A 24,010-nucleotide genomic window follows, 5' to 3' on the forward strand; every position below is an offset into this window, starting at 1 on the left:
TTAAATACATCCACTTCCACCTCACAAATACATTCCTGTGATTCAAATTTTTGCTGTGTAGTTATTTCTTTTCTTCAACCCACCACTGTCTTGAAAGATTGGTTCTCAAATGCAAGGTGCTATTTTTCAGAGCCAAGGAACAGTAAGAAATCCATTACCAAGAATTTTGTTATGTTATGGGTTTATGGTGAAATACAAATATTGTTATTTAGAAAAAGTCATGTTTTACTACAGAGTTTTATTTTATAAACTGACATGTTAAAACAAAATCTATGGATTGTTTAAAGTTTGGGCACTATAGCAATGGAAGTGATTCATGATGAAAACTAATCCATATTTCTACTAAATGGGAACAAATGAGAATACAAAATAGAAATAAGCATCCAGTTTGCAAAACAAAATTAGTTCTTAAAAAAAAAAAAAAAGGACACAGTCAAATAAGTAATTTGCCATAACCTGGAAAACATTATTTCTTTCCCTACCTGCATTTCTAATAGTGTGCAAGGCCACTTTTTCTGTTTATTTCTTTATTTGTAAACCAATTTTGCCATCTCAAGAAACACACACAACTCTAGAGAATCACAGAATCGTAGGACTGGAAGGGATCTCAAGAGGTCATCTAGTCCAGTCCCCTGCATGTATGGCAAGACTAAGTATTATAGACCATCCCTGACAGGTGTTTGTCTAATCTACTCTTAAAAATCTCCAATGATGGAGATTCTACAACCTCCCGAGGCAATTTATTCCAGTGCTCAACTACCCTATTAGGAAGTTTTTCCTAATGTCCAACCTAAATCACCCTTGCTTCAAATTCAGACCTGTAAGCCCGGTGAAGGTTACTGTAATCAGAAGAGGAAAACACCGTCCTTTATAGAAGTCAAGGCGTTGCGCTCATATTAGTGTGTCCAACAAAAGCTCATGAGGTACTAACTCTCCATTTTAATAAGCGGTGAGATCAAATATGAAAAGAAGTGCATGTCTTGGTTTCTGCTACAAAATTCTGGATTCCTTTAAAATACAGGAGCAAATAAATGCTCATTTGCCTTAAAAAGTGATGATGCAAAGGTGTTATCAACTGCTAGACGTAACTTCCCTGTAACAAAGTAGCATTAATAAGCTATGTCAAGAAAAGATAACCAAGTTAAACAAACCAAATATCAGCTGTTTCATTTGGGAAAAATGCTTTGCCTTAAAAAGTGATGATGCAAAGGTGTTATCAACTGCTAGACGTAACTTCCCTGTAACAAAAGTAGCATTAATAAGCTATGTCAAGAAAAGATAACCAAGTTAAACAAACCAAATATCAGCCGTTTCATTTGGGAAAAATGCTTGTTCATCTCAAAAGCTTAACATCTAATTTAAAAAGGTTAAAATTATTTTTTTCTTCAGCTCAATTTATAACAGTAGATGGTAATGCAGTGATTTACAAACATTCTTTATGAAAATTCAATGCAATATTTCTGATAGTCTGTAAAGGACTCATTATAGTACAGGGGCTGGCTATTTCCCTTTCCCCAGACAGTACATCATGCTTTTCTACCATTACTATTAGTTTAAGATAGGTGTGTGTGTGTCTCTTTTTATCTCTGCCCCCACTACGCTTGGTATAGCTACAGCTGAAGAAATGGCTCACAATTCTATTTGCTTAAAAACTGTTTAGATGGATCTCCTACTGAGATTAGTAGTCTACTTAATATTTTATTTGAATGATTAAAAAATGTCCCACCACAAACTATGTCCAGATGTGAGAACAGAGATTGCAGTAAGACACCCTTCTCTAACTTCTGAAGTTTAATTTGATCGTAAACTACCATGATGGATGTCCTGATGAATTAATCTGTTTCCAAAGTTCAAATAAAAGCCTGAATTCTATAAAAGTCTTCTCCTTCACCCCTCGGGGATAAAGTTGGACTACTGTCGTTTCTCATGCTATAAATCAAATGAAGAGACAGCATTCAACATTTACCAGACACAGCAATCCTCTTCGCTGAAAATAAACATCTCATTTCAGCAGTGAAACCATACCTTTCCTTTTGTCTCGTTGTTGGAAATCTTTTCCAACAAAAATCTCAATCACATGGTGAAAAGAATGCTATCTTGTAGAGTTGAATTTATGTAAAGTGCACAAAAATACTACGCACAAGTTTTGAGACATTATGATTCCCTAGTTTTTGGCACTTTCACATCACTTGTGTGTCCACATTCTATGTAAAACAAATAGAACTAAAAATAATCCTGGTAATACCTCCGAATTTAATTTCTTATCACATTTTTTTTTTCACTCTAAACTGAACAAGGTACATATTTACACCAATACCATAAGTGGTATTTTGTTTGCTCTGTGCCCATTTTGTATACTGCAAAATAAGCTGAATTCTGAGGCTGACAGGGCTAACATCTAGCAGAAATGAACATAAATGCACATGAAAATATATGATTCTCTGTAACAATGTCAGTAACTGTGAGATTCATTCACATGACAATAATGATCATGAAGGGAAAGTTCTCCCATAACTTTGATTTATCTGTTATTGAAACCTGTAAATAGAAATCTATAAACCGCACCATGAACTTGTGAGATTAAATCAGATACCTGAATAGTTTCTGGAGGGTCGTCAGATTTGGCAACCAAGGTGAAGTGCATTCAAATGACCAAAGAAATACAGGGATTCTGTTTAACGGGAAATTTGGAAGTTCTCCTTTTACAAACTGTTAACAAGAAAAAAAAGTTCGAGAAGCAACAAAATCTTTTTGAACTTCTAAAGCAGCTACTTTGGTTCTTCCTTCACTGATGGCTGCTCAGCTGGGTTTACTGCTGTAGTTTACTTTCAGAAAGCCTTTCTAGACATTGTATATGTGCCTTTTTGAGTAAATAAAAAAACAGGCTTTTTTCCTTCACACTGCAGTACTCAAAGTTGGTGGGAGGACGTAAATATTTGGGGAAAGAGAATATTGCAGAGAGTGAAACCCGTCCCATGCCCCAAAACATAAACATTCATTTTCTGCCTTTACACCTTTCCCTGAGGGAAAAGGAATGTTTATTGTAGAAAACATTTATCACTATTTGGTGCTGTATTGCAGGATATTTTAGGATTGGTTAATTAACATAGGGAATAATTAACAATTTTCCAGATGGATGGTGGATGTAGTTACAAGATAAGATGTGTGGATAGTATTTATGTAGGAGGCATTTATTTGGGTAGCACTTAAGAGGACATTATGCACCCCATTTTGACTGTTTCAAAATGTTATTTAATCCAACAAAGCAGAGGGGAAAAAAAAGTTAAAAGTTAGAGAACTGAAATCCATTTTAAATGCATTTCATAGGTGGCCACTTTTCAAAATATGTACCCACTAATGTGTCCAACTCGCAATTAAAATTTAAACCAGTGTTAAAAGTTATGTACTGTGTCAGCGTGTTTTCGCTCCCCTTTTCCATCTGCGCTAGTTTAAGAAGTCTTAGACCAAAAAGCAAGTTCACCAAAAAGATAGCACATTCACAAAATACTTTAAAGTATTAATGCAGTCCACAACATCTTCAAGTCTTCTCTAGTTAAGCCCTTGTGCACGGCTGCTCATGCATAGTTTATGTAACACTGAAAGATAAAGCAATGCTTCTGGTAGCTTGTCTAGAGAACCAGAAATAATTTCCAGGCCACTGTTCATCTCCCTTAGCCACCTTTACAGTGAAGCACTGCTGCAATATTTATTCCACTCATGCCTCTCTTTCTCACGTCATCCTGCTTGGTGTCACACAGCTGCAAAAACCACCTGCCACTGCGATGTAGCTATTGTTTTTGTCACCTCCCCCACTCCTCATCATTCTTTCTGAAAAGGATTTGCTCATTCTGCTCTAAAGGCTCCCCACTCTGCCTTTTTGCAACACTGAAAATGGGAATCCCAGGTGGCTCTAGCTAGCTAATTATCCATGTGCTTTTAGAGTCTAATTCTTTCTACTGGTAACATAGCAGAGTCTTCAGCCACAAAGTCATTTCATATGCTAATTAGAGACAGGCTAGCTAATACCTCAGTTTGCTCAGGAGTACTAATCTTTTGTGGGGACTAATGATATGAGAACAAGATGAGCTAGGAAAATGGCCCCCAAAAGATGCTACATCTCCCTCCCACCCAGTCTACCCCCCATAATAAAAACCTCTCTTGTACATCTGAATGTAGTAGTCTGATAGGCTAGCTGAGTGTAGTGCCTCCATAGAGCAACAGGAGACAGACTTAAAAATTGAGTTTTCCCTTGTATGTCTGGAAAAAAAAATTCCAGTAGTGGCATTATCTAAATTTTATCATACACGAATTGTCCTTAAGGATTTTTGGGTGTAATTAGCACGTCAGAAATTTATCAAACCAAACCAGTAGTCTTGGATCTGAAACCAAGATGTTATTTAATTTTGCAGAGACTAAATAAAGACCATCAGCATTTCAAGTTTGCAAACTCACTCCATGTATTATATGCCTACTATACTGCCTGTCTAATCTAGATTAGATCCTTAGGGCAGGGACCATGTATCGTTATTTGCATCAGCACTGAGCTCACTGTTGGCACTTAAACAATTTGTCCCAAAGTCACTTCACAGATAGGCAAATGTAACTGAGGCTGATTCTTTGGTGAACATCCAGAAAGCAAGACCAGTAAAAGCTTAGGATTCTCCAGCCTGTACCACTGCTAGAATTATTTTAATTTGAAGAGGAATCTGCACAATGGAACAAAAGTGATTCAGCAAAAAATTTACTGTGTGTATATTCCTTGTTAGGAAGCAAGTATCTGGTGAGAGAGATACAGATATCTGGTTTTAAGAAAAATCAGAGACTGTAGGGCCAGTGAGATCCAATAACTCTTGGAGATCAGTCTTTTCATGATGTATACAAGAGCTTCTTTACCCACTACCGGTCAAAATTTTAAAGTTACTACGTACAAGGAAATATAATTTTATTTTGACTGAAATAAAAGGTAGAAGGGAGCATTCCCACTGGTGAATTATTAGTTCTTAGTGATAAAACCCCCCCTCATTTTATGGCAGTTCATTCTACATAGTTAACTTATGGTGTCAGTGCAAGACTGAGGATACTGCTGTTGTGCTGTTCAGCCAGTTCAGAAAAACTGGTGCACAGAACCAGCTAGCTACTAAAAAAGCCACAAAAGGTCATTTCTCAGCACTACAAGACGAGAGAAGGAAAGTAACTTGCAGTGCAAAGCAGACTTTGCCAGGGAGTTAAAAATCCACGTGACTCTGGAGTAATGTGTTTTAAAGACTAATGGTGTAAAACCTAATGGGAAACCACAAATACGGTTATTTTATACCTCTGAAACTGCTCCAAGTACATTACAATCCATATTAGTGAAGTTCTCACTATGGCAAGTCCTACTTTTCAAAATTCCCCCATGGATAACCCACAAACGTACATATTTTTCCAAGCTACTCCAAGTCTGTATTGTCTTGGATTCCAGGAATACCATGCCATCCTCATTAGTTACAGTACAAGTATACGTCACTTAAAGCTATGACAGAACCAGTATGAGAGGCTCAATAACCATTTCAACATGTCATACTTGAGAAGTTAAAAAAATCCAAAATGCTATTCTCATAATCCAGCTGGGCATACACGAGGAGGAAGGGAGAGGGGGAGAAAGCAAGCATCTGCCTTTTTTCTTTTAAATCAGCTTTACAAAAAGGTAAAAGACATTTCATTAGTCTAAACTGGATTCTCCATGTTACCAGAATCAAATCAATAGACTTGCGATGCATACAGCTGGTTATCAGCACAAGTTTCATTATCAGAGCCAATACAATCAGACATCTATGCATGTTCTCCAGCTCATTTATCTACCTCAGAAGAGGAAACAGATGTCTATTATGGATCAATAAAGACCTGATGTCTGAAGAAATGAGCATCAGAAGAGAGAAATGGGCACGTCCAGGTAGCTGCAACATTTCAGTCTGCACACAGGTATAGATACAGCAATAAGCCAGGGATACAGAGAAAAAGCTTAAGGACAATGACCATTTTATTCCGTTAAACCCCCAATGTATTTTGGTGAAAGAAATCAAGTCGTTTGCTTTTAACTGTAGCCCAAAACTGCATTAAGTCTCTTGGGCGCTTTGATTTTTTTCTCTTTTTAAATCTTGGCATACAGACAGCTCCAGGGCTCAGTAGGAGAAATTATTAAAAGCATGTCTGCAGAAGTAAAGACATCAGTCATTGCCCTTATCCCCTGTGTTTCATGAGCACTTTCCCCCCATGTTGTGTGTATAAGATTTCATGCAGTCAGAACCATCCCTTTTAACAGACTAAAAATTAGAAGTCTTAAGAATCAGCATCTCATTCCATCAAAATGGAAAGAGAAACATCCAAAAACGTTTCATTGTTCAGAAAGGTCAGATGCATCTTAACAGTTTATCAAATCCACTTCCATTTGTCCTGTAGAATTCATTTAGCCAAGTAATTGGTAATATAGTTCTTATACAATATATTACAGTCTCATAAAAAATCGAGTCCCAAAATGAACAAGCATTAGAGAGAACAAACCAGCTAAGTTTAGAATGCTTTCCTAGGCAGCTTGAAGTGTTCAAGGTCCAGGTGTGTTTCAACTCTTTTTTCTGCTCTGCTGTTGCAAAAATAGATGTCCTTTCTTTGACATTACCGTTCTATCTCCAGATCTTGACTTCCTTTCTTGAAGTCACATTATTGCTTCTCAATCCAGAATTTCAGGTACTGTATACATGTATTGCATTATTTATGCACTATTGTACTAGAAATGTGTATAAAACTATTTTATTCAACATTACTCCCAAAGAATTTTGAAGGGTGAAAAGGTGTGAACATTAGATGATGCACTTTATGATAACATAGTGCTTACAGTAGTTTTGAAAAATGAGGCAAAATTTAAGGACTTCACAAACTGCTTCCTGCTTCTAGTGAGTACAGCACAGATTTTTAAAGGAATCTAGTCATTGCTCTGCTGAGCGTTACAACACTTAACTGACTTAGTCTCATTTCCAAAAATGACTTAGGCACTTAAGAGTCTAAGTCATATTGAAAGAAATGGAACTTAAGCTCCTAAGTCACTTTTGAAAATGAGATTTGGGCGATGCAATGCTGAACAGAGCAATGCATAAATACCTGTAAAAATCTGGGCCTACGGTTATCAGCCTAACCTCAGAAATCTTAATACTTCAGACATTCAACTGAATGTTAGCATGCTTTAAGCTGTAAAGAAAACACAGCCACAGAATTATTACTGACCAGTTTAGTCAACATTAGAGCTGGTCAGGAAGTTTTGATGAAAAACAGAATCTACATTTTGTGAGAACTTGTGCATATTTTCTTCTCTCTTCCCCAGCTGTTTCCCAGTCATCTCTCATTATGCCTGCATTTCAGATAGCTCTTGGCTCCAAAGTGAGTATACTAACTTTGTGCGCTACAATATTTGATATGTACAGAATGGTCCATTCTCGCCTTGGAATCTGTGAATATAGGAATTGAAATCTAAACCAAACAAGCTGGAGAACAGACTATGTGATCTGGATTCAAAATAGGAATCTGAAAGACCCCTTCTGGAGTTTTCAACATAGAATTATACAAATGTAAGGCTGGAAGAGACCTCGAGAGATCATCTAGGCCATCCCCTTATGCTGAGGTAGGACCAAGTATACCTAGACCATCCTTGACAGGTGTTTGTCTAGCCAGTTCTTAAACCTCCAATGATGGGGATTCCACAACCTCCCTTGGTAACCTACTCCTTAAAGTTAGGAAAAACTTTATAATATTAACATAACCCTCTCCTGCTGCTGACTAAGCCAATTACTTCTTGTCCTACCTTCAGTGGACACGGAGAACAATTGTTTACGGTCCTCTTTATAACACTATAGAAAACTATATTAAAGACGTATTAGGTCTGCCTTCAATCTTCTTTTCTCAAGACTAAACATATCCATTTTTTTTTTAAAAAAAACCTTCCTTCATAGTCAGAGTTTCTAAACTTTTTATCATTTTTGTTCCTCTCCTCTGCACCCTCTAAAGTAGAAGGAAAAAGTCAAAGCTCCCATCTGGTAAAAAGACTGAAGCTCCCATTTGGTAAATAACCAAAGCTCTCAAGTGAAAGGATGATATAATTTGGACTATGTTTGAACAAGAGAATTTCCACTGGTGCATCTGCCTTGGTGGAAGCACTAATGGGAGCTCTTGTGTAGATTAGTTCTTGCAGCTCCCAGTGTTTTTACCATGTCAATTAAAACTTCAGCTGAACTGGTGGTACCATCAGTGGGGATTTTTTCCCCATAGAATTTCCTAGTATACATAGGGCTTAAGAGTCTCCTACTTTGAAGGTCTCCTTTGGAAATTACTATCTTCAGTATCTGAAATGACACAGCACACATCCTTCTATAGAGAAGAGAGGACGGAATTCAATACACAATGGTCATTAAGATGACATGACACATTTAAAAAGAAAAACAATTGTAAGAAACAACCCAAGCACATGCATTTAAACCTTGAAAAGTAAGAAAAACATCACAAGGCTTTGAAAGAGCCATTGGTGAAGACATCTGAAAAACTGTTTTCCTTGACTTACCTATGGTACAATTTGTGGTTATTTTTCTTCGCTTTGGGTTGTGTCGTAGCAATTCTAACTCTCGTTTGGTTGGCTCCCATGTTGAATACTTCTCTCCAATGCCTGAGCAGATGAAAAGAAAGTTTCAGGGTGATGTTAGCTAGAACAGCTGAAAGGATACTTTCAAGAAACAGTTGTGATGCACTGTCCATTAAGTTGGATTCAGTATACAAAAAACTACCATAGCCAGCTTGCTTTTTATTACTGTTCAGAAAGGCAGCAATTGACCTTGACAATATGTTCCCATAAACATGGGCTAAAAGTACACAAAAGCAGTTACTTGTATAGAATTCCTATCTGTTTCCAAGTAACAGTCTTTCCACCAATGGATGAAAAAAACCTCCAATTAAAAAGGATCCCAGCATGAAGGCCAATCCAGTATTTATTGTTTCAAGTGTCCATGATTTTCTTTGGGCTCAAAAGGGGTCATATTGCCAGCACAACCACATGTCTTGGGGCTAAGCAGATATTGGCTGAGATACAGGGCAATTTAGACAATTGTACCCACATCTCTTCAGTGAAATGACAAATATGGTAAATAAGCCAAAATAGATCCAACATACCGGACAGCTACAGCCTTACTCTTAATAGATGCAAAGCAGGTTTTAGAGGATTTGGAAAATATTTAATAGTGTATTCCCTCATCACGTATTGGGGGTATGCTGCTATAACTCTCACTATGCCATTGTAGCATTGGGTAATAGAAAATAGAGACTCTAGTAGAATGAAGGTAGAATAGTCAAACATTCCCCAGAAATATAGCTAGATGTAATGGGAGTTTTTAATTTAACTCCCCACTACCCAGAGAAAAACTTTATTTTCTCAAGAACTATAGTTGAAATTTGTCATATTAATTATTTCCTTAAAATAAAAGCCCCCAATGCTATGTTTCAAAAACATTTATTTAGTTTGGGGGACTGGAGGGTGGGGGGAGTCAGGAGAGCCAGTAATCAGCAGAACAGATTAGATGTGGGCACAAAGGTGTCTACAGTATAATATGAAATATGAAAACTACAGCAACAATAAAAGATCCAAGAGCTGACCAGCTAAAGACTGCTGCAGCATTCTATGCAGCAAAGAGAAATTGCTATGCAAGGCCAGTTATAGTAAGTCACAAAAGCATTTTGGCATTTAAAAAAAAAAAAAAAAAAAAAAGACAGGCAATCTATTCTAAAATTGAGGATTAAAGTCAATTAGAGTTCATCTTATTCTGTGCAGAATGCATATCGATGAAACAGTACTGTGCTAGAGAAAATAAATTATAAATCATACACATGAAAAGAAGATGAGTAGAAAATATAGCTGGAGGCTTACATATTCTGCATAGTACATGTTTCATTTTTAATAGCTCTTTGATCTTCATTTTCAGAAATAGCTCTGCCTGTCAGAAGTTACCCATCCAAAATGTTTGAGTCATAGTTACTCTTGACCCTCAAGGATCCTGCAAATGACTGAGGTCGCATTCTTGGATTCATGAGGACAACAAACTTCAAATCTACGTAGATCCATATATCTCTTTACTTTATTTGACTCAACAATTTTTAATGAAAGAGCACAAGAACTAACAAACACCCCTTCCATTTTCTCAAGGTTCAGCATTAACGAAAAATACAAGGAAAATAGAAAGGGAAACTAATTACCGTGTAACAGATTGAGGAGATTAAACAACTGCAATGCTTTGAATACACTATACAGTATGCACAGGCAAATGCTGAATGAAGCAGCATTACAGACACACACATATGGAGAGTCCACATATGAGAGAACATTGGCTTGCAACAAGCTTTTCAATAGACAGCTTCAGCAAATCTTTTCAGATTAACAATATTTCTGTATTAATTTATAACATGGTTTTGCAAGCAAACTGTCAGAATTTTATATTATTTCCAACATTTTAGTACTACCAGCTATTGGACTGGCCAGTTGCAAGCCTGGTAAATCTAAAATTCAATTATGCTACAATTTAAAAATGACCAATTTAGTATAGATTGTCAATAGGTATTGTACAGGACTTTGGTTAATGGGACTGTTCAACAAACACATCCAATATGTACAAATACTGGTTTACTGGATAAGAGTGAAAATATTAACACTAAAGCCCCAATCCTGCACACAAAGGTGGCTTAACTTTATGCGTGTGAATTGTCCCACACAAGTCAATGGAACTATTTATATGCATTAAGTTAAGCATGTTGCCTGAGTGTTTGTAGGTTTGAGATCCAAGTGCTTAACAGCAAATCTGAGTCCTCAAGTAATTTTAAAAGTAGTCAAGGTAAATAAAAGATCTGACAGCTTTGCAGATTCTGAGTGAAGCAATTAAGTCTTGTTTAAGTAGTAATTAAAAAAAAAACCACCACACACACAAAGTTAAATGCCAGGACAAACATCAAGAGCAAAACAGGTGTGACATCTCTTTTATAGTAAACCTCTCACTAGAAAGGTCACAAGTTTTGTTCTGCAATAGAGTTTAAAGCGGAGATAGGGAGCTGAAGGAAGCAGATTCAAAGGCTTCCTATTCCCTTTACACTGATTCTTTTTATAAAATGTAAGGAGAAAATTGAGTGTGCCCCCCAAAACATATGGAAAGATTGATCCCACTCTTTGGCAGTGGTTCACATTTTCCCAGGAATGACAGGGCAGGGGTATGAAAATACACAAGAGTGCACTAAAATCTGCAACATGAACAATCTTAAATAGACTGAAAATCTCAAGACATGTACAAATTACCACTTATGGTTAAGGGAAAGCAGTGTTACTACTGGAGAGAAAACTCACTGTTTTCAAAATGGTGTTGTAAAATAGCTATTTACAATTGCAGCTTGGCATATGAGATCTCCATTCAGAAATCATTTTAAAGTTTATTTAGGTATTTTAATGAGTGGCCAGGTATTTAGGTATTTATATCCAGGTATTTAGAGTTTTCAGAGGCTTTATTGGGTTCTAGTTTTTAAAATAAAATAAAAAAAACAACAAAACTTATTTTGCAGGCACTCATTAATACAGATTAATGATTTTGGTATTCTGAAGTAAATCCAGATTTTGAACATTAGTTAGGAAGTGAGACACACAGAATACCCAAATACATTTTCTTCTCCTCACCATTAAATATGCAAATATTCAATACTTGAGAAACATGGGAGAATTACAACATTAACACTGTTTTGTTGCTTCTAGTTGCATCTAAGAATTGAGGATTTAATCTTGAACTATGTCTGGCTACCCAGAACGTCCTGTCTTCAATGTGTTCTGATATTATTCCAGCGTTTCCAACTCTAAACGTTTTAATCACGAGTCTTGTGATATTCGGGGTTTTTCTTAAAGTCTATTTTCCTGGAGTCATGTTATTACATTAGAATCTCAGCTGTCTTTAAAAAAAAAAAGCTTCTAGCTCTCATGACTGTGGAGAAAAGATTGAAAATGTGAACGCTAAATGCACAAAAACCAGAAGGCAAATTATAAACCTGAATTTACTATTCTTAAACTTCTGCATTTTTAAGCCCATCTCACCATTTGAAGTGTGCAGTGGAGGATGGAGACATTCAAACAGTTTCTGAGCAGTACTGTTAACTCTAGCATCCTATTTGGAGATTATTTATAACTCTGCTGTCTTTTAAATGACATGAACCACTGTACAGGGGTTCTTGTGACTGAGAAGACAACTCTCTGCCGTCCCTCCAGTATGCACATGTCTTTTCAACATTCCTCAACAAAATGTCTGATAAGTAAATTGCATCACAAAGGAAAGTTACAAAATGAAACATTTTAAATGGAGAATCCTATGCCACAGCTTTAAAGAAAATATCTATAATACTGCATATTCCAGTACTTTAAATTCAGGAACAGAAGTAGCTACATTTTCTATCTTAACAGTTTATTACTGTTTTGGACTCCTGCATCTGAAAATGTGGTACATAACTCTTTTGGAACTATTCTAAAAATACTAACATCTGTTGGAAGGCACACTGGTGTGTCTTGATTCAGAAAGTACAGAGGTACTGTTCCTGGGGACACTGAAATTAAGAAAATGCTCTTTGAATTTACTCATTAAAATGAAGGAGAGAAAAAGTCCATAAAATTCCTATTGTGTCCTGAGCAACTGTTTTGCTCTTGTAATTGATTAACTCTTGGGCTCAAGACAGCAAATTTTAAAGATAGAGAAGCACAGATCAAATGCAAGGTTTAAAAATACTTTCCCAGATAATTTCAACAAAATACTTTGCAGGAAAGCATTTCATGTCATGATTTTATTTTGTTCTAAGATCCTCTACTACCCTTCCTCTGACTGAACTGCTTCAAAATAAGGGGCAAAGAGGAGAATTTGGGTTTTTTTTAGCAGTAAGTCAATATGCAGCTATTGTTTCATGATACACCAAGAATGTTCCAGTTAAGGTCTGCTTAATATACCTACAGCTGCTACTCTTAAAAAATATCTTAAGTTCAGGGTGGGAATAGTTTATTTGCATATCAGCCCCTCGTTAGGTCTATCACACTGGAAAGGAATGTCAGATTCATTAAGAGGAGTGTACAACTGGGTATAAATGGTCTGCCTTCAAATATAGGCTTCTCCACCTTAAGAATAAACATTTCTAGGAACCACTGAAAATGGAAGATGTTAAGCTTCCATGAAAGATCCTTTAAACACTACTGAGATTGGTTAAGAGAATCTCTACGTCCTCTCCCCTCCGAAAAAGGAAAATATTTGCTTTGGAGTAGCTCAATCAAGGAAAGGATATGCGAAATTAGGTACATTATTACTGGATCCCTGGAACATAACCAAAGTAAGAGGAAAACAATCTGCATTATTGGTTAAGAGAATCTCTACGTCCTCTCCCCTCCGAAAAAGGAAAATATTTGCTTTGGAGTAGCTCAATCAAGGAAAGGATATGCGAAATTAAGTACATTATTATTACTGGATCCCTGGAACATAACCAAAGTAAGAGGAAAACAATCTGCATTATAAAACTGGCATTCTTAACCATGATTCATGTCTAACATGGCAGGATAATCAGCAAAGGGACGCTTGTTAGTGAAGTGCGTCGCCAGCCCACGCCTCTTACCTGTCATTGTACACTGGTAGTGAGAAACCACTGTTGGGGTGAAGGCTAAAAAAGAAAAAATTAGGGAAAGCAAACTGAATAACAAAACAAATGTGTGTACATACATTTGTGTGTAAATATCTTTACACATATATTGTGTGTGTACAATCAGAAGATGGGTGTGTGTATATATAAACTGGCACATTCTATAAAAAAAATCACAAAGGTGGCATTTCATGTGAGGGGAACAGATTTCTTGCCTGAGATACCTAAGATAGTCTAAGAGGTAGATTGTTACATTTTCTCCCTGATATAGATCTCACTCTGATGACATTAGGTAAGTTGTCCATGATCATGATAGAGGATTTTATATTACGTTGCAATTAAAAAAATAAAATTTTGTTATAATTTAGCGTGGTGCATATATTAAACTAACAGTCTAACTCCTGGACAGCAATATCTATAAATCTGTCTCTCCCACAATCTGCACTACTGTCCCTAAAGATCTCTCTCTTCCCCTTACTGGTTTTTGCCATTGACAAATGGGAGGGACAGGTATGATTAAAAACAAATACAAGAAATTCAGGCAGGAAAACCAAACCTTGTAATTTCCAAGCCTTCCGTTGTTCCTCTTTGGCAATTTGTTCCATGTCTTTGTCGTATATGTAATCTTGACACATAAAGCAGTATATACCCCCATACAAAAGGTCTATGGCTGCAAAACAGAAAGGAAAAAAAAAAAAAAGAGAGAGAGAGAGAGAGAGAGAGAAAGTGAGAGTTCAAATCTAGAATAAAGAATGCCAGACCTGGAAGCCTATCTTCCATGTACCAATGTTCTTCACAAAAATGTCTGTACACTTAGAAATTGGAAAAGCTGTTGGGGATTTTTCAGTTACAGTACAAATTATCTAACTGTTAAAGCCAAAGGAAGAAGCCACCAATGGTAAAAAGTGTTAGCTGGCTCAAGTTTGCCTTGTATTCTGCAATACATAATTACAATGCAAGATTCAAGTAACCAAATTAAAGCAACTGATTACTAGGCATGCAGATAGATAGTTTTATACCACAATCTGAAGAGTTGATATGCTGGGGTGAATTTACTTTTTCTATTTCTAAAACAGAAAACGCAGGTGTTTTTGTTCAAATTCATTAAATAACTTCAAAGTGTATATTTAAAACCTGAATGAAAATTCAAACAGATCAGGCACTAAACATTGAAATATATTAAAAATTTCAAGTACATTTGTTCAGGCCAATGATCTTCTGCAAAGTTATTTACTGCAAACATTAGTTTTTCCCAATTAAAATTGAGAGAAAAAGTTAATTATGACCAACGTTGCAAAAGTCCTCTTTCAGTCAAATAGTGGCAGGCCACTAAATAACTTAAAGAGCCGTAATAAAAGAAAGTATCAGGTGACCAGGCAAAAGACATTTTATTAATACACTGGATGAGATAGAAATAAATTTAATAATTTTAATCATAGCAAGCTGTTGATTCTCAGCCATTCAAAATAGATCAAACCATAGTGTACTTAGGGAAGTGACAAAATTCAAATGGGTTCTGTCCTATGATGAATTTGCTAGCTCTGAACAGCAACAGAGCATGACTTGCACCCTTAGGACAACTGAGATCACCACCGTTTCCCCTAAGATGCTGGTTCCTCCATTTTTCTGATTTCCTTTATTCCCATCTTAAGGTGACAAAATTAAAATTATTTTTCTACAATGGAAACCATTATCAAATTAAGAGGATTAATAGGAATAGTTTTGACTGATTCTATAGCAGATTTTAAAAACAAAATGCAACTGGGGTTGTGCTGCTCACTGCCCCCAGACAAAGCGGGGATCTCCTTTTGGGGTCCCCCCCATGCCCAGTGCACCAGGGTTCATACAGTTAGTTCTCTGCCCTGCCCCAGCCAGTCCAGTTTGGGAGATAAACTGGGTGGAGTCAGCCTCTTGAAGCTAAGAGGCTCCATTAGCTCACCTAGAACTTGAAACAGCATCATTACCAGAACTTTTGGAACTTCCTGACCAATTCTCCATCCTCCTCACCCTCCCCCTTCCCACTTTTTTTAAAATTCTAGACATGTTTTCTTCCTTGATCATTGCAGGACATTTTCTTCAAACCACCTCAACCCTTTCCTCAGTGTCTCTCTGCTGCAACTTCACTCTTTATGCTTGTCATATTCCCCTTTAAACTTCCCTCCCTCCCCTCCCCATATGAGTCTTCCTTTTTTCATTCCTAAGCTTTATTAATTCATCCTGTCCCCCGATCACAGTGTAACTCACTATATATACGTTTAAAAAGGGAAACTTAAAAAAAGTAATTGTGACATGGCGTTTACCAGCCATCACTCTGCTTATATGCTACATCTTTTCCCCACGCTTGTCTATCTTTTCTGTTAACATTGTAAACAATTTGGGGAAGGACTGTTATGTTGTGTATGTGCCTAGTACAATGGAGTCCTGATCCTGATTTGGGGCATTCAAACACTATCAGAAAACAAATTAATAATAACGACTTTATGAGAATATCATTAAAGTGGCTGAGAGTCTAACCTGAGGTCTAACCCAGGAACGAAATAGTAAGAAATGTTAGAAGATCAAAATTAAACTGCAGAAGTAGTGGTATGAATTGTACAATATCAGCATACACTAGGGTTGTACTTTACCAGTGTTATCTATTGTTCATTTTCTTCAGCAATAAACAAACAATTTTGAACAATGTATGCTATTAGCCATCCTCTTTCAGTTAGCAATGAAGATAATTTACTTTAATCCTACAGTATTGGTTCTGAGGCCAAAATCAGGTAAAGTTTTACAATTATTCAGGGCACAATAAGGCTACAGGACCCTTCAGATCTATTAAGCACCCTATAAACACTAACTACAGGAAAAGCTTTGTTATCTGACATGTTGGGGGAATGGGGGGTGCTGGTTAGTCAAAAATTCCAGTTAACTAAGAGTTATACTTACCAATGCAGGGATGGAGTTTGGGTGCGGGAGGTAGCTCAAGGCTGGGGTACAGGAGGAGATGCGGGGTGTGGGCTCTGGGAGGGAGTCTGGATGTGGGAAGGGGCTCAGGGCAGGAGACTGGGGTGCAAGAGGAGGCTAAGGGAGCTGGATCTGGGCAACTCTCACCTTGGGCGGCTCCTTGCAAGTGGCAACATGTCCCTACTGCTTCTAGGTGGAGGCATGGCCAGGTGGCTCTGTGCTCTGCCTCTGACCACAGGTGCCACCCCCACAGCTCCCATTGGCCATGGTTCCAGGCCAATGGGAGCTGCAGAGCCAGTGCTCGGGGAAGGCCAGGTTAGCGCACAGAGCCCCCTTGGCCATTCCTCCGCCTAGGAGCAGCAGGGACATGTTGCTGCCTCCAGGAAGCCATGTGGAGCCAAGTACAGAGCCTGCTGGTCCCATACCAACCAGACTTTTAATGGCCTGGTCAGCAGTGCTGACCGGAGCTGCCAGAGTCTCTTTTTGACTGGGCATTCTGGTGGAAAACCGGACATCTGGCAACCCTATTGAAGATTTGTAATGGGAGATATCAGAAATGTCGGTTTCTAGAGCTTTATGGTTGGTAAAGTGCTGGATAACACAGCTTTTACTATACATTCATTAGACTATCATTAGAGCCAATAATCATGTAGTGCACAGAGAGTTTGTTTGCAGTTATACATTTGTCAACAATCTGATTCTACACAGCTGGGTGCCAAAGTACCAAAGCCAGTAGGGAATCTTGCAGGAGACATCCTTACAGAGGAGTCACTCCTCATTCAGAGCAGAGTGAGAAGAAAGTCTATGGAATAAAAAAAAAAAAAAAACAGAGGACAACAGAACCACCTGGCTGGAAGAATTTCATAATCATTTCAATGCTTGATTAAGAGCTCTTAAAGACAAGTTCTCCTTCAGCACCCCTATGTGCACAGTACAAAGTCTGCTGTATATACTCCAACTTTATATCATTAACAAGATTATGGTAGATTTGGGGTAAATTATCTCAAGTACCAAGAAAACAGCTCAAACATACACACTTCATTACAACAGAATGGAAGGACAGCAAGTTATAATATTACTATTAAAAATAATGGACTTTATCTTCCATAAAAAGTTTTAATCTGCAAATAATTTAAAGTTCAAAATGAGCTAGAGGCTTTCAACTTAAATTAATGAGTAAAAAGAATTATAGCAAGTATCTGCCTACCCTATCCCTATGGAAGTAAAAAAAGCTATTTCCATTGGAAGGAATACTTTATAGCCTCCACTGTTAAACCATGTGAATTCTCTTGCTACACATTTCTTCAGCTGCCAGTGTACACATCAAAGGCATTGTGATATAAATGTCTCCATTACAGTTCCCAATGAGGTCAGACTACTTTTATATACATAACCAAAAACTAGAGATTAATGCTGTTTTAACTGCAATGATTTCACATTCTTTGCAGCTGAAAAGTCTATTCCTTTAAAGCACACAACTCATTAATTAGCATTAGCTGAATTTATATATGCACAACAACAGCACAGTATTTTAGGTTACTTTTTAGTACTTCTTTCAAGCATTTGTAAAAAGTGTGTATTAAAGTTTTTTTTTTAAAATGAACAAAAAATTGTTTTTTGTTGCATCAAATCATCATCAGGGGCCAGACTAGAAAAAATAAGTGGTTTTACTCTCAAAAGCTCTGTCTACCACCACAGCTCCACCCACAACTAAAGCACCTAGATAGAATGTCTTATTTCAGTCTGAAACCTAGCTGGTTGCATCAGTGCCTCAGGTTCCTTGCTAGAGTGCACTCTACTCTTTCTGGACTGCTTCTCCTCCTGGTTATCTGTTACCTGGCTTCAGGTAATGCTCGGATGCTTTCAAGCCATTTGCAGGCAGGCACCAAGCGATCCTTTCCTTCCTTTCCTAAACACATTCCAGTCCTCCAGTACCACCACTTACTACTACTACTATTGCTACTGCAACCAGCCCTCCGCTAAAGCAGAAAAAGAACGCCTGTAGCAGCTCCTAATACTGCAGCTTCCTCATAATAACCACCCATCCTTGTAAGTGGCTCTGGTGGTGCTCCCTCTACTGGCAGATGCTAGTAAGAGCATGAAAGCAGTTGACCTGAGCAAGAACTTGTGCACAGTCTCAGACAGCTGCAGTGTTGAAGTTTTGCCCAGTGACCAGCTGGAACTGACAAGGGTGGGGTGACATCAGCAGGGTCAGAAAGGTGTTGGGATAATGTATGAGCACATACCAACTGTTTCTGAACCCTGATCATTACAACAACATGATCTGAATAATCAAAAACATAAAACACTTTAAAACTTGTTTCTTCTTAGATATCAGATAATTTGTTCTTTGGCTGCCACTTAATTTTCAAATAAAATCAATACATATTTTGTTTCAAAAATAAAGCAAACTATCGATTAGTGCCTTTTTGTGTTTATATTGTATACAGTTTTTGTTCATCTTTTACTTCACTATATGTGAACATTTGAACTGGCCACAGCTCTTCCAACAGTCAGGGCAGAAAATATATGGAGCTGATTGCACGGAAACAGAAAAGAGTAATATATTGTAAATCCTATAAAGGAATATGCTTTCCTCCCTCCATATGGTTATTTTATCAGATTTGGTGGATGTAATAACTATTTATGGGACACATACACTGGGTATTTTTGTAGAATACAACTAAAAAAAAACCAAACGAATAGTAAGTATGCAAAACAAAGTCTTTGATAGTGCTAGTAGATGAGTCTCAAAAGGAATAGCTACACACTTAAATTCAGTTTTACTCAGAATAGTGCAGGCAAAGTGCAGAATTTTTATATATAGAAAAGGAGGAACTTTCCAACATAATATTTTTTATATTTTCCATACTAACATTTTCCCCCTTAGAACAAAAGGCACCACTTGATACCACTACATTTGACAAGATCCTCAACTTGATCTCCTAGCACACCTTTATGTACACAACTTATAATAGTTTAGAGAAGTGGTGCCCAAACTTTTCATGTTGCATCCCCTCTTACCAGCAATGGAATCTGTCCCCCGCCCCGCATTACTGTACAGTGAAGGCTTGGAGTTTGGGCTGACAGTGGAGCTGGGGGAAGAACTGGGGTTAGAAGAGAAGCTGGCCTGGGGGCGGAGAGGGATCGAGGGCAGAGCGGGGCTGGGGGCAAAACCGGGCTTGGTGATGCTTTCTCCCCACCCCCTGGAACATTCCTGTTTGTCCCCCAAGTTCTGGAGATTCTGAAGGAAAGCAGCTCAGAGGTCAGTAGGGTTGCCACTTTGCTTGCACGTATTCCTGGAGGTTTTATCACATGACATAACCTTTAATTAAATATTAATCTTTAATTCCTGGAGACTCCAGGACGATCCTGGAGGACTAGCAACCCTAAGTATTAAATTTATGGAGACCCACACTGCCTCCCCCATTTTCTCCTTTGGGCTAACAAAAGCGTTACATTTAGGGATGAGTTTTTTGTTTTGCCAAATGAATCTGCTGATGTCCCCATGACAACGCTTAAGAGGAGAAATAGAGAGACTGTGGGAGTTAGGTTGCAATATGTAAAAAAGCAAAGGTGACCACTTCAGAGTCAGTGGATCTCATTCTGCTCAGTTTTTCCATGCATTCAGGTCACACGATACTTGACAGAAACTTAACAAAACTGGCTCTGTACAACTCAACATGGACCACTTCACAGAGAAGTGTATTATCTTTTCACCAGAGGGCTGTGTAAATCTTTATCATTCCAGTTTTAGTATGTATTCCTGCAAATCAACAGTGACCATTCAATTTTTGTTGCAAAATATTATTTATATTCATGTACTGCATAATACACACAGCAAGATAATATTCAGGTCTATGTCAGGGAACGCCTCTTGGAAAATTATTTGTTTTTAAGCAGACAGTAAAATAATTGAACACAGGAGAGAAAAAAAATGAATATTAAAAAAGTGTGATTTGCAAACTAATTACGAATATTTGCATATCAGGTAAAAACATGTTACTCTGGCCTTTAATGAAGAGAGCTCAGTGAGGGATCAAGCACAACAGAGAGGTGTGGTGTCAGTAAATTTTCATTTCTCTGTCCCCAATTATATGCTTTTCTCCTCCCACTATGCTTTCCATAGCCTCAAAAATGTGTTTGATACATACTCAGTTTGGTAGATACACATCTGAGAGGGTTTTTTGATGAGTAACTCCATAATAATCAAACTTACCTTGCAAGCAAAAAATCCCCCACAAATAAACAAAGAAACCTACCACCCTAAACAGGCTTCAATAGTGGTTTTCAACCCCAAATCACATGTGTTACAAATCTATAAAATATTTCACTTTTAAACCAGGAAAATTTTCATAATTTTTCCCTAAACTTTTTGAGTCACTGTAGGCATTGCCAAAATATCGTATCATATTTTATTGCATCACAGACCTCACTCGTTCTATGGATTAACTATATTCATTTTTCTTGGACGCTTCAGATCCATTTGTATGGCATGTGCCTTTCAGACCCAAGAGGAACAAATATAATTAAAGGTAGCATTGAAAAAACCTACTCCTCCAACATCCCTGTTCAAAACACCATTATCTGCATTCTATTTCCCTCTGGTGTTTAAAATACTACATTAAAAGGATAGGCATCACTAATATAGCATAAAAATATGGGGACATGCTTGTCTGATATAACCACGTAACTCTGCCTGCATGGAAAAGAAAGCTAACATTGTGAGCTTGATGTCCTTCTTAAAAGTTTGGAAACTACCTAGCACAAAGTGGACACTAATGTAAATAAATAATAAAACTTTCCCTCAGAAAAATAATTTGAGCCCATAACATGCCTTAAAGAACTTATTTTCCTTTGCAAGTCATTGCATATATAACAGGTCCATCTTGCTAGAAGAAGTTATCAAAACTTTAATGTGAGCATGAGCCATGGATCTCTCCTTTGCAAAATCTCCCCTTTATGAATTAAGTCAAGCAGCTATCAACTTTATACGGGTCTTGGTTAGTTCTAACTATGAAATACAAAAACGTAGCTCCCTCCACATCTAATGTAAGAACAAAAGCCAAAATGTACTCTCCTGTTCATGTTTCTGTGGTCTGAGTTCCCATACAACATTGATAAACTTGTGAGAGAACCAAAACACCACCACCAACAGTAAATCAATGCCTTCTCCTTCTATCGAGAGCCCTCAGTATTGTTACAGACAGGAAAGACAAAAAGGTTAATTATGGTTAATGCTGTGAGTCTTTCACGGAGGTCACAGATTCCATGACTTTCTGTGACCTCTGACTTCTGCAGCTGCAGCGGCTGACCCCAGGGCCGCTTGAGGTGCTGGGGCGGCCCTGGGGCCAGCTGCACCGACCGCTGCTCTGGCAGCCCGAGGCAACTGGTCGTGGGTGCTACACTGGAGCATGGTCCAGGAGCAGCAGTGTCACCTTAGGTCGCCCCCGCCTGGAGGAGCAGCAGTGGTGGTGGAGCCCCAGGCTGCCCCCCGGCCCAGAGTGGTGGCAGTGGGACCATGGGCTGCCCCTACCCGGAGTGTTGCTGGCGGGGCCCCAGGGCATCCCCACCCAGGAGCAGCAGTTGGGGCAGGGCTCCGGGCTGCCTCCCACTCCCAGGAGCAGTAGCAACCACCAGAGGAGCACCCTCCCCCCAGCACCTAAGATTTAGTTAGGGGTATTTTTAGTAGAAGTCATGGACAGGTCATTGTCCGTGACTTTTTGATTATTGCCTGTGGCCTGTCTGTGACTTTTACTAAAAATAACTGTGACTAAATCGTAGCCTTAATTATGGTAACCTTTTTACAAAATATGCAGTCACTTTAGTCTAATAACATGCCCCAAAACTCACCAAAGGTATTATCCTTAACCAGCCTCCTGAACAACAATGCTCTGATATCCATTGGGAAGGACATTCCAAACTTTACCCCGCATTTTGAGGATTTGGTGTATTAGCACAATGATAGGCACATACTGGCCTTTTTCCTGCTTCCCTACCCACTGCTGAGAGGCTCGGAAACACTTTGGATTATTACTAAGAATTCTCAGGTTGACTAAGTGAACCTCAGACCTTTAGCACAGTAAGTCATAAAAGGAATCTAAGCTTGTAGACAGATCCACCTGATATATCAACTGAATCAGAAATCTGCTTCACGATAGTCAAAAGGTAAGTAAAACTTTTGACGGCCTTCTCTTCCACGCCCCCGCCCCAGTCTAAGTGTTAGGATATGGCGGGTGTCCTGTTGGCATAGAGAGGTGAGAAGCAAGGTTTCTCACACCACCCACAGGGATAGGGGGCCGCAAATTTCTAACATCATTTGTGGGTTAACAACCTACTTGAAAGCTCAATACTGCCCCCAGGCTATTACCAGAGTGATTAAATTGACAATACTAAAATTACAATATCATCCATTCTTCAAATTCTGTTAACAGGGTTTAAAATATATATCTAATTAAGGTTGCTTTGATTTACAATGAAGCTGCAAGGTAAAAAGCAACAGGAGTTACAATAAAAACGCCTCCAGCATCTTCCAAAAAAAAAAAAAAAAAAAAACAAAAACAAAAACAAAAAAACAAACCCACCAAACATTTTTAAAGCTTTTATGTGTTTTTGAAATGCTCAAACTCCCACACAAACACACACCCCATTGCTATAGCAACCGTTCACTTATGAGTATGTCAGTGCTACATTGCCATTATTGTGCAATCTTCATTTCAAACAAGCATTGTCCCTCAAGTTCTGAAAGCATTACCACAACCTATAAAAAAAAAAAAAAAAAAAAAAAAAGACATATTAAAAACCTGCTTCTCTCTCTCTACAGAAAAACTCACCTTCCTCTAGTCAATCTGACTATATAAAGGATTGTGGAATTAGATGGTGGGAGCAAAATCCATTACAGCACACTGAGGCTCCCCCTAGGTCTACATCTACACAATAATGTAAACAGTATATGAAACTTTACAACTGCTACACAGCTGTTCCTCTCCACACAAGCAGGACAACAGTTTTGCTACATCATTTGAGATAGAAGCTTGGGGAACAATGTTTTTCAGCCATTGCCAAAAAACTGTCTGTCACTGGACCTACAGCCTATAAAAACAACTCAAGACTTCACACTGCTGTACCAGGGATTGAACCATGGCTGGCGGGTATAATAGGCCAGGGAAGGCTTAAGCAGCCCCCGAGGGACACCTGGGCCGCAGTGGCCCAGCCCCTTCCCAAAGGCCCCCTCACCCCCATCACTTGCTCCTGTCACTACCTGCCCAGTGCCTACCTGCACTCCACCCCCCCCCCCACGTCCCCGCTGCTTGCAGTGTCACTTCTACTCATAGAATACCAGGGTTGGAAGGGACCT

The 24,010-nt window shown here is 38.2% G+C and overlaps 1 protein-coding gene across 8 annotated transcripts in view; it reads right to left on the reverse strand.

Moving 5' to 3' along the window:
- Nucleotides 1-24,010, reverse strand: part of USP22 (ubiquitin specific peptidase 22) — a 188,671-nt gene that overhangs the window by 65,332 nt on the left and 99,329 nt on the right. For 5 of the 8 annotated variants that reach the window (XR_006274714.1, XM_038418521.2, XM_038418520.2 and 2 more), the window contains 3 exons: nucleotides 14,261-14,374; nucleotides 13,681-13,725; nucleotides 8,585-8,686 (listed from right to left, as the gene is read on the reverse strand). Coding sequence is in view for 7 of the 8 variants with exons in the window: in XM_038418521.2 (XP_038274449.1) it covers nucleotides 8,585-8,686; nucleotides 13,681-13,725; nucleotides 14,261-14,374 (261 nt within the window). In the remaining variant the exon portion in view is untranslated. Of the gene's footprint in view, nucleotides 1-8,584; nucleotides 8,687-13,680; nucleotides 13,726-14,260; nucleotides 14,375-17,377; nucleotides 17,456-24,010 lie in introns of all 8 variants that reach the window. The other 3 variants (XM_043493716.1, XM_043493715.1, XM_043493717.1) reach the window with 2 other exon arrangements.

This window comes from Dermochelys coriacea, chromosome 10 (genome assembly GCF_009764565.3).
Source record: "Dermochelys coriacea isolate rDerCor1 chromosome 10, rDerCor1.pri.v4, whole genome shotgun sequence".
Taxonomy (NCBI): Eukaryota; Metazoa; Chordata; order Testudines; family Dermochelyidae; genus Dermochelys; species Dermochelys coriacea.